Source organism: Eutrema salsugineum, unplaced genomic scaffold (genome assembly GCF_000478725.1).
Source record: "Eutrema salsugineum unplaced genomic scaffold, Eutsalg1_0 scaffold_5, whole genome shotgun sequence".
In the NCBI taxonomy this organism is placed as follows: domain Eukaryota; kingdom Viridiplantae; phylum Streptophyta; class Magnoliopsida; order Brassicales; family Brassicaceae; genus Eutrema; species Eutrema salsugineum.
In genome coordinates, this window is record NW_006256612.1 from 8,192,359 (window position 1) to 8,203,003 (window position 10,645).

A 10,645-nucleotide genomic window follows, 5' to 3' on the forward strand; every position below is an offset into this window, starting at 1 on the left:
CATTTTGTAGTGTACCAATGTATAAATAGAGAGTGATTAACTAAATAATAATTTATCTGAGAGTAACCTGTTAGACAACAAGGGGAAATATAAGACAATTAGCAACAAGGTTTAACATAATAAATTACGCAATACGTTATTGATGATTCCACTAACCAGAGCCATACGAAAAACGGAACTTATCCATTCTAATTATTTTACCTTTATCTACAAGAGTTTGCGTTGTTTATCAGTCTACTTTCTTGTCTCTTTTTAGGTGTCTTATATATCCAATCAAATTTGAACTATACGTCGTGGCACAACTATATATTATTTATATTTACTGTGGTCTGTCGATATTTCAGCTATCATCATAGTTCACAAACCTTGTTTATTAATTTTTGGGGGGTGATTTATAGGAAGGTTTAAAAATACAGAACGGATTCGGTTTCGACACGACTGGTATTTCATTATGTTCGTGTAATAAACATTTGTAGTATAATATTCATATGAAGCTGTAAAAACAAAACAAAACAAAACCCTTAGCTCTCAGTTGACTGGCATGAAATTTTTTGGGTGGTGATTGTGTATGTGTTAATGAAACTGTTTGATTTTAAGTCCATTTTTTTATGTTTCTTAGTTGCGAGAAGTCCTATATTTTCATGTTTTGTTAACGCGGTTTACATAACTATTTCAGCTCATCAAGAATATAGATTCCGCATTAAGTAAAGTTAACAAAAACAAACAAAATATCACCGTTCTAATAACGACATCAAAAGTATAGAAATAGTTAAATCCAAAAAAGACATCACAAATCGTTATCTGACCACTTGTCGTGTCGCTAGCGATCATATTAATATTACTTAACGTCTTGGGAGACTGAACAAGATAACTCCACCACACAAGGTCTCACATGGTCCCCATTCACACCCTTCATACACACGTGTCATGCAGTAAATGGTATTATTGGACACGTGTCGAATACGTAGTGACGAGGACGGGCAACTAGTAAGCCCGACCTATTGAAAAGTCAGAAATACCACCATCGGTCGTTGCTTCAGCCGGCGGGGCCTGTCTGAAGGATTACGTGGCAGAGCCACCGTTCTTGGCCGCAATATTCTCTTGTATTTATTTTTATTTTTTTGCAACGATAGTTTAAAAATAGTAATAATATTATCCAAAAGAATGAGTTTAGAAGTAAATATTAGATGTTCATATATTTTCTCTGTTCATAGATTTAGACAGCGATCCAATCAACTATGCATATTGCATACATAATGTGGTCGCCTCCACAATTTACAAGTGAGACTCTCAATTCTTTTGAAAATAATTCAAAGACATCATTTTATTTAATTTTTCTTTAATAAATACGAACTAGATCATTAACCAGCAGATCTTACAGTTTTCCTTTTTCAAACTGTTTTTATTAATTTACCAATTATGGACACGGCTTCGATTGCTAAATTGTTGACGTGAATAAAAGTTATGAAAATTTAAAAACTTGATAAATCTATTAATGACAACAGTATATATTAATCAAAACTTAAATTCTTTATGATAACAAAAAGCTAAAAGTTTGTAATTCATGAAAATTGTAGCAAGTAATAAAATCTGCTAATTATTCGATTCCGTGGATAATTAGAGCTAATATGATGTTGAATAAGATACCATAAAAAGTAATGAACACCCGCCTCTTAACGGTGGCAGAGAATCGCAGCCTTTCAGATTCCACACGGCTCTATTTTTTCTCTCTATCCACTTGCTTACTTTTCTATATAAGCATATTGATGGCAAATAATAATAACTAAATTCTTCTTGATATTGTCAAACTATAACAAATCAATTGACATTTCCCTTTTTTTAAAAAAAATATAATATATATTTCAGTGACACTCTTACGGCGTCACCACTTTGGTTACATGTTATCACCAATTAGATAAGGATAAGTAGGTTATATGTATTAAAGTGATGAAGACATTAGTTGCACTGGATCAACTTAAAAGTACATATAATTTCACATAATATTAACACTGTATAAACAAAATTTTGATGTACACATTACCAAAACACAACAGAAAACAACACAGAGCCATGCCCTTTTAGTACAAGCTAAACATCAAACCCTTTACTATTATCCTAATTCTTCTATATTTATAAAAAATGTATTTATGTATGTGTCTAATTATTTTCGCCTTTATCTTTTCAGAAAACTATATTATAAAAAAAGAAAAGAAAAGAAAAAGAAAAAAAGACACTGGCACATTTACAACATTAGGACTACATCCTAAATTTCACCCCCAGAGTTATATGCATTATTATAATATGGATTACGTATTATCCCATCTTCTATTCATATTTGACTAATTATTATTATTATTATTATGGGGTTGAAATTCATCAACATTTTTGTATTTTTGGGTTTAGAACGGAGCACGATGTGGGACCCCTTTTCGCCTGCTTGAATTCCGGTGATTGTAGATCGGAGGTGTTCCCGGAGAGAAATTGAAACCACCTTCGTCGCCAGAGCTTGAAGACCGTTGATCGCCGCCTGGACCGTAGTCATCGAATCTAACGGTGGAGATCGAGAGACCACTCATCAGACGGTTGAAAGCATTCGTCTTACGCATCTTAGTCGGTGTGGTTGCCTCATCAGATTCCGAGCCACCTTGGTACTCTCTCCCGTGCTTCCCTTTGAAAGAGAAGGTTAGACTTTGATCTCCTCTCTTCATTCCTCCAAGCTGAAACAGAACCAAGGACAATATCGTTATTTCCACAAATCACATTCGAAGAACAGAGGACATCCACACAAATCAAAGAACAAAACTAAATTAATACTGAATAAAAATTTGATATATAATTCACTAAGAAGTGAAATGTGTGATCGGTTAAACGAATAATATTCGTTAAACCATCGGAATTTGCATTATTTCAGACAAGAAATGATGAAAACAGAGGGAGAAAACAGAGCACGAAAGTTTTGTTTTTGTTTTGGCTTACCTTGCAACCGAGAGAGCAGAAGCGGAAAGAGTCAAGGAGGCTTCTGCAACAGATTTCACAAGTGTTTGTAACACCTTTTCCGATTCTGGGCTGAGGTCTTTCATTGAGGAACACGATCTTTGCGCTGTTTATTATATATGTCTGAACACAAGAGATGTCTATATACTTCTGTATCTCATTCACTCTCACCACGTTATGGTAAGAAGATCTCCGTATCTGCAATTTTTAAAAAATTACATTTACATTTTCATTTACTAAAATAAAAAAAAACCAATATTTATTTTTCCGAGTGGAAAAAGAAAGAGAAATTGGACCTGAACAACACGATGGTCTTTATGTTTGACCAAACAGTAAGAGCAAAAGGCATTTCCAGCACAATCGAGACAGAAGAGATTGCATTCGTTTTTGTTTGAATCGGCGTGGATCGAACAGGGAACGAAGTAGCTGCCTCGTAGCATTGGCATTAGCCACGGTGGACTCATACAGTCTTCTTCCTCCTCTGTTCTTATCATCGGTCCCTGAAATTCCAAGACAAAATCAGAAGACTGGAGAGGTTTATAAGGCAGACAAACAAAAAGGGTAAAAGAAGATTCACCATGACTTTCTTGTGATTGGCCTTGAAGGCCCCGAAGTTAAGCTTGTGGTTATGGTTTTCGATAGCCAGATTTGCGAGCTTCACAGTGTAGAAAAACCTGCGAGGAGAGGAAGAGGGAGATGAAGAAGTAAGTGAAAGCGGCGGCTGAAGAGAGAAATAAAGGGTTTTTATTTTTATTTCATTTTCCTTAAGGCGGTCACGATAAGTTTATGCGGTTTATATTTCATAGGAAAATCATTTTTAAAAAAATTATATTTGAGTTATTTAATATTCTTGTTAATTGCTAAAGGTATCTTTTTTGTTTGTTCCTTAATAATATTTTTCTGACTCCTTTATTTGGGAAAAAACATTTTGTTTTGGTCTTTATTTAGTTTGGGGGAATCATTATCTCGCTTTTTTTTTTAAGTCCTCCAAAGACGCACGTATCTGTGAATATGCGTGTCTGTTCAGTATGCATCTAGAAGACCCAAAAGGAATTTAAAAAAAAAATTTAAATAATTATGGTTCACAAAAATAGTAAAGATAATTATGTTTTTGATACTTTTTCTGTTTCATAATAACTGTTATTCATGACACATTTCACATTGATTAAGAAATTAATAAAATATACAAAATATTTCTAATTAATATATTTTTATAACATTTAATTACAAAGAAAAGACTATTATTTTTAATGAGGAATAAAACAAAAAATAAAAATAAAAAATTATATTGAAAATATAGAATAACACTCTTTTTAAAACAAAAAATAAATTTAAAACAACATTTATTATGAAATTGAGGAAATATCAGACGTCTAGTATTCAATACATTTAATATCATGTTAATCTTACTGCTTATGAATTGTGTGCTATATATAAATAATAATGATAGATGTATGTATAATATAGCGGACAATTACATATGTGGATGTCAAGTCTAGTTAAGACTTGGGAGTGATACAACAAAAATAAAGGAACTAGGGTTGGGAAAAATATCCATCAAATTTGATTCAATAAGTTATCCATTTCAATCTATCAAAAAAATCTAGATGTCAATAACTTTATAAACAAAGCAAATATACTAAAAACCAAAATTAGTTAAAAACAGACCAAATCAAAAATACTAAAATTTTAAGAGACAGATATCCGATCTTCTTCTACACATATATATGTATATAAATATTCTTATATACTGTATAATTATGTCTATTGGTAAGTTTTATAATCCCATTTATATTCATTATATCAATTATTGAAATATTAACCAATTTAAAAAGAAAATATATTTTATAGTGAAATATTATCATTTTTAAGTTAAGATTTGAATTTTGATATTTGTTATTTTAATTTTATATAGAGTGATTAATCCAGAAAAAAACAGAGCAGATCACGGATATACTAAAATTTAGGATATCTGCTCTGCGTCTATCCCTAAAAAGAACTATCAAACACTTGAATTTGAAAAAGTCAAACAAAAAATTGAAATTAGTAATGGTTAGACAGACATATTATCCTAATTCTTTGTTATATCGACAATTCAAACTGTGACGACATAAAGAAAGCAGAGGTGGCGATAGATGAAAAGCCAGAAAGATCGACGGGTATGAGAAGGACAGAAGAGAGTGGCCTGGTGATATCTGGACCGTTCAATGAGAAGAGCCTTCTCGTATAATTCCTTTTTGGTGGAACGTGGCGGACGCTTTTGCCCTTCCGGTTCACACTCTTTATAGTCGTGGCTAATCCAGAGACGTCGAATTAAATAATTGAGTGGGACCCGTTACGAGTCCATATGTCAGTGTTAAGCTGCCACGTTACGTGCCGTGATCCAAGAAATAATAAAGAGAGTTGGTTTTTTTTGTTGGTCGACAAATAGACTTGGGTTTATCGTTGAAACAAATTAAGAAATTTTAAAAGTGGAAAAGGTAACAATTTTAGACTAGTAAGTTAATTGTAGCTTGTATGAACGGAGTGTCGTTTTAACCGGTTAGATTCTCTGGTAAAGAAGTCAATCCATGTAGGCTTACTGCTTACAGAATCTCTTTGTACTTAGACGTCATTATTGGCAATGATGCTCTTTTTCTTTTTTTAAGGTTGATAGAAAACTTCACTTCAAAAAAATGGTTAAGCGTAACTTATGGATCGAGGTTCAGACATTATTATTTTTTTAATTGGAGACGAAGTCTCTCTCAAACAAAATCCGAATCTATAATGCATTTTGTTACTATGTTGTAAACATAATGTAAGAGTTTTAATTAATTATACATTAAATTTGCATAAGAGAGTAACAAAATTATTTATATTTAGGAGAGATTTTCTATGGTTAAAACAAAACTGTAACCGGTGTTACGAGTTATAGCTATCATGTATTAAACCTATAATTTTTTTTTTTTTTTTGCAAATGCGATGATATTTTCCCTGTTTAAATTAATCAAAGTGCTTTTGATGCCGAGTGAAAATCGTATACCTCAAAAAGGTGATAGGCATGCAAAAGAAAAGTGTGATCCACGTCATAAAAATTAGATATCACCAAATGTGACCACGAATAGTTAAAAATGTAATTGGAAAATCCGACCAAAGAAAGTGAGTAGACACACATTGATGAGGAAAGTGTGTTTTTTGTATTCATATCTCTCCAAATTGGCAAAAGAAAAAGAGAATTTAAAGATATATAGCTGGCTTGAAACAGTAGCTCTTGACACACGTGACCTTTGTGTACCGTTTGACCACGTGAGCCGTTAGGAAAACGCGGGTTATCTTAATACGAGCCAAAAGAAAAAAAACTTGAGAGTCTAAAGAACTAAATCGTGCATGATTTTTGACCCCCCCAATAAAATCGTGCATGAACTCTCAAACCTATTTAAATAATAATAATAAAATAAAAACTCTCAAACTTTTTTTTTTATTCCTATAAAAAACGAACGAGAACTATAATGTATGTAACTTTATAAGAACACTATGCTCTTTTAAAGTTTGGCAAGGCAGACAGATGCAACCTGACCTTATCGGATTGTAAACATTAGCTATTAGCTCGCACTAGGTGTTGTGGGTCCACACTTGTCAAACTTTATATCATTACCCAAATCGTACATAATTGTTTAATGAGATTAATGTGCAATTTGGGCGACCAACAAAAAAGGTGCAATTTGCAGCACACATGAAAAGGATTCAAACCCATTCCCTTTAAGAATTTAAGTTATTTGGGTGCTTCACTCTCTTTTGCCACTTGCTTCTGGTGGTGAAGAAGAGCCAATGGGAAACATGTTTGGCCCATAATTATTTACACTCTTCCAAAAGTATATCCTCGAACTTATAAATTACAATATTCATATCTTTGTGCTTTGATATAAATTAGAGCTGAGCATACGTAATGATACTAGGTTAGATATAATTAGGCAACGCACTTTTACTAAAGAAATAATTTATAGAAATCAATCGATATGTCAGTAAGATCTTATTACATTTATAATTTGTTTTCGTATAGATATTAATTGTTGCACTGCAATTTGTTTTTCTAACTTGAATTTCACTTAATAACAGATTTTGTTTTTTAAACTGCAAAGATTATTCGGAGATTAATTGTGTTTCACTAATATACTAAGTGTTTTGGTATATATTACCAAATAATATGCAGAGTTGAAGTCTTGAAGATGTATATTGGAGTTTTTTTTATAAAAAAAATATATTCCTATGACGAAATTGATTTGGACTTATTGATAAAATCCTTCAAGTTTTGACTTAAAATAAAAGTTCAATAAAATTTTTAAAGGAAATCTAGAATTTTTCTCAAACGAATTAGTTCGAGTAAAATTAATAGTATATTTGAAAATGAAGTAGTATTTCAAATTGAATTCATCTAACGTTCAATTATTCATCTAACTCGGTTACTATTATCCCCCAAACGTAAAGAACTTTGAATAGGAATTAATAAGAAAAGAAAAATTGTCGAATGCAACAAAATTAAACATCCGTATATATATAGTAAACCATGGAGGCGAAGCCACTATAGTAGGAATTACCCTGAAAATGATGAGGAGTTGAGTATAAATGCAAAACTGTCATTCGGAAATTCATTTCATGAAAGGACTCTTGGAATTAGGGTATGGACAAGGAGGTGAATGAGAATGTTATAATCTCAGAGAAATAAAAATTAACTACTACGAGTAATAGGCATATGAAGATACAAAGACGGCATTTATCGCAGGTAGGTCCTCGATATGAAGAATTAGCTTTTCAGAGGAACCAAGTAACTACACGGACAAGGCTAAAAAAATGATAAATACTATACGCCACGTGGTATTATTTAGCCGACAAGAGTCACTATCCCTCTCCTCAACAGTACAAGGTTCATCTCCTCTTTCACGATAACGAACGTAAACTAGTTCGTTTTTACGAAACTGCCACATTCGTATGGGCCGAAAGCCGCCCCCGGTAGTCTAAGAGTTCATGTTCTTGGGCTTTAGAAGCCTAATTAATTGTAAACTTGTAAGCCTTCATCGACTTTGTAATATCAAAGGGCAATATGGCGAGTTAGATTGATCTGGTCTAACATGCACTTGAATAATTGAAGATACAACACGACTTAAAGGTTTATATGTAACAATCACTATTTTAGAAAAATATCGGGTATCAGAATCATTAACAAGAAAAAAAAACAAAAAATAACAATCACTATTTTAGATGAATGGTTAAAATCGATAGATAAATAAAGTCGTCTTGTTAACTATCTATCGATTTTAGCTATTCATCTAACTTAAGTTACCACATCCGGGTGAAAAAACGATATATATATAATTTCATATGGGTAAAATATAAAACACAACTAAACTAAATTCTTCCTATTCTAACCGAAACAAAAGTAATCATCGCAATTAGAGTTTCGTTATAGTTTTAATAAAACGAAGTAACTGAACTAGAAAAAAAACTAATCATAATCTAGAGAATTCCTATGTTCAGGAAAATTATTCATTATCAAGAACATTGTATGAGAATAAAGAAAAACTAATGTTATTACTTATTAGTATGGCTTATTATATTCTTTTATTCGCTTCTCTATCTTAACTTTTTTTTTGTTGGTCACGTCGCTTCTCTATCTTAAATATGTACGTTTTATCATTGTGTAATCGGGAAGCATGATTAACCACCTAAGAATGATTAATCCGGAGATGAGATGACAGTGTGGAATAACTTGTCGAATTGAACAAAGTGAAACAATTGGCTAAAATCAAGACTTATATTCAAGTTTTGATGTGTTTTATTATTGAGTGAGAATCTTAATAATGGTGTCAGTCCTCTGTTGTTCTTTGATGCTCTTCTCCTTCCCTTACAACGCATAAAAAGCAGAAAGTTGTTTGTTTCTTATAATATGTTTCCTCCTTTTTAATTAAAAACTGGTTGGAAATTTATAAATATCAAAATTCTTGAAAAAGGAATGGTGAATCTCTCTTAATTTTAATAGCATGTACTGAGAAGCTGCTCGTGGGGAAGAATATTAGTTATTTCCACGATAGGACCCATGATTTGGTGTGGTGATGAATGTTGCTCATGTTCACGTTTTGAGAATTTTGTTTGAAATATTTTCTTTATTCATGGAAAATGAAATGCTATATAAGTTTATATATTTATACTAAATTTTTATTACCAATGTATGATTCTGAACATTGTATATATTTTACTGTTGGATAACCGAATTATTTCATATCGAAGCCTATACTAATATCGTGATATGTAAAATATTATTTTTTTTCTTTCTATTTTTAACTTTTACAGTGGCCACTCAGATTATATCATAGGTGGCCATATCATGTGTTTTAGCAAAGTTTTAGCAAACACATTTTATCGTAAATCCACCAATACGTAAAAAACTTTGAACCAAAGTCTATGAACGAATGCTACTTTTTGAATTGGTTATTACTTATTAGGAGAGAATGAGAGATTGATTATATTATTTATCTTTTGTGTTTGCTTGGAACATATCTCTATAACTGTTTGCATGATCTCGCGAGGAATCGGAATTAAACCGGGTCCCAAATACATTTCTGCGATATATTCCATTGTTGGATTTGGGAGGGAAGTAAGCATTTCTCAATTCTCTTTAATGTAATTTTCACAAATTGGCCATCATACTTCAAACCTTTGTTTTCCTCTTCCACCTATGCGTATAGGGGTGAACAAACAGAGAATTCAAAGAATTATGTGGTTTTATGAGGATTTTTTTTTTGGATAGGTCGAAGATATGGGCGCGTGATCTTTAGTAAAGTGAACTTGTGTAATTTTGTTGTAAATGAAAAATTAACATCATTTTAGAACTGATTTTAATGGCGGATTGAGCTGGTTCTTTTTATTAAAAAAAAAAAACCCGGTTAAATACACAGGTGCTATCAAAAAGATATACATGTTATAACACATATCATATATGGACTCTTATACCGGCCCATTAGGCCCATCAGAGCATTGTACTTAACCTAGATTCCCTATGTACTCTATATATACATTCCAGTAATTAATAAAGTTTCTAAGTTTTCACAACACGTTATCAGCACGATAAGACTCTCTGAGCGAAAAACCCTAATAAATCCGGCCACCACCAAAACCCTAAAAGCAAGTCGAAACTTAAAAGACGCATATCTTCCAAACCGTGAGGAACCAGAAGACGATCTACATATCAAATCGAAGCCCTCGACGAGACGAATCTACTGGTGAAAACCGTTTGTCGATCCAACGTCGGACGCGCCCTCACGCACACTTACAGTACACGACGATCAACCGAAAAAAAAACCAGATCCGAGTTTTTCCTTCTTCAACCAGCAGCTTCTCCAGTTTTGGTGATCAATCCTTGGAATTTGTAGCGGCTAACTGAGGTCTATTAGCTCCCAGTTTCATTAGCCTGTCAGAAATCTAAAGGTGGAAAAGCTATCTTCTAAAACTGAGAGCCATAGAACCTGTTGTTTAAACACTTCAAAACCCTATAAAAAAAAAAATCGATCTCTAATTGATTGAAAGTGTTTGATACTCTGATGATTGATTGATAACTTGTTGATTGATTGTTTAAATTACAAGTTTATGCATGTTCAAAGGTTTTAAACTCGTTTTATAA

General features: G+C 32.3%; 1 protein-coding gene across 1 annotated transcript; it reads right to left on the reverse strand.

The window, feature by feature from the left end:
• Positions 1–1,966: 1,966 nt before the first annotated feature.
• LOC18992834 lies at positions 1,967–3,779 on the reverse strand. Its single transcript, XM_006416277.2, has 4 exons — positions 3,572–3,779; positions 3,291–3,494; positions 2,977–3,192; positions 1,967–2,717 (listed from the first exon to the last, which is right to left on the reverse strand). Exons 1-4 carry the CDS (start codon positions 3,572–3,574, stop codon positions 2,400–2,402), a joined length of 741 nt encoding a protein of 246 aa, XP_006416340.1. The 5' UTR covers positions 3,575–3,779; the 3' UTR covers positions 1,967–2,399.
• Between the last annotated feature and the right edge of the window lie 6,866 nt (positions 3,780–10,645).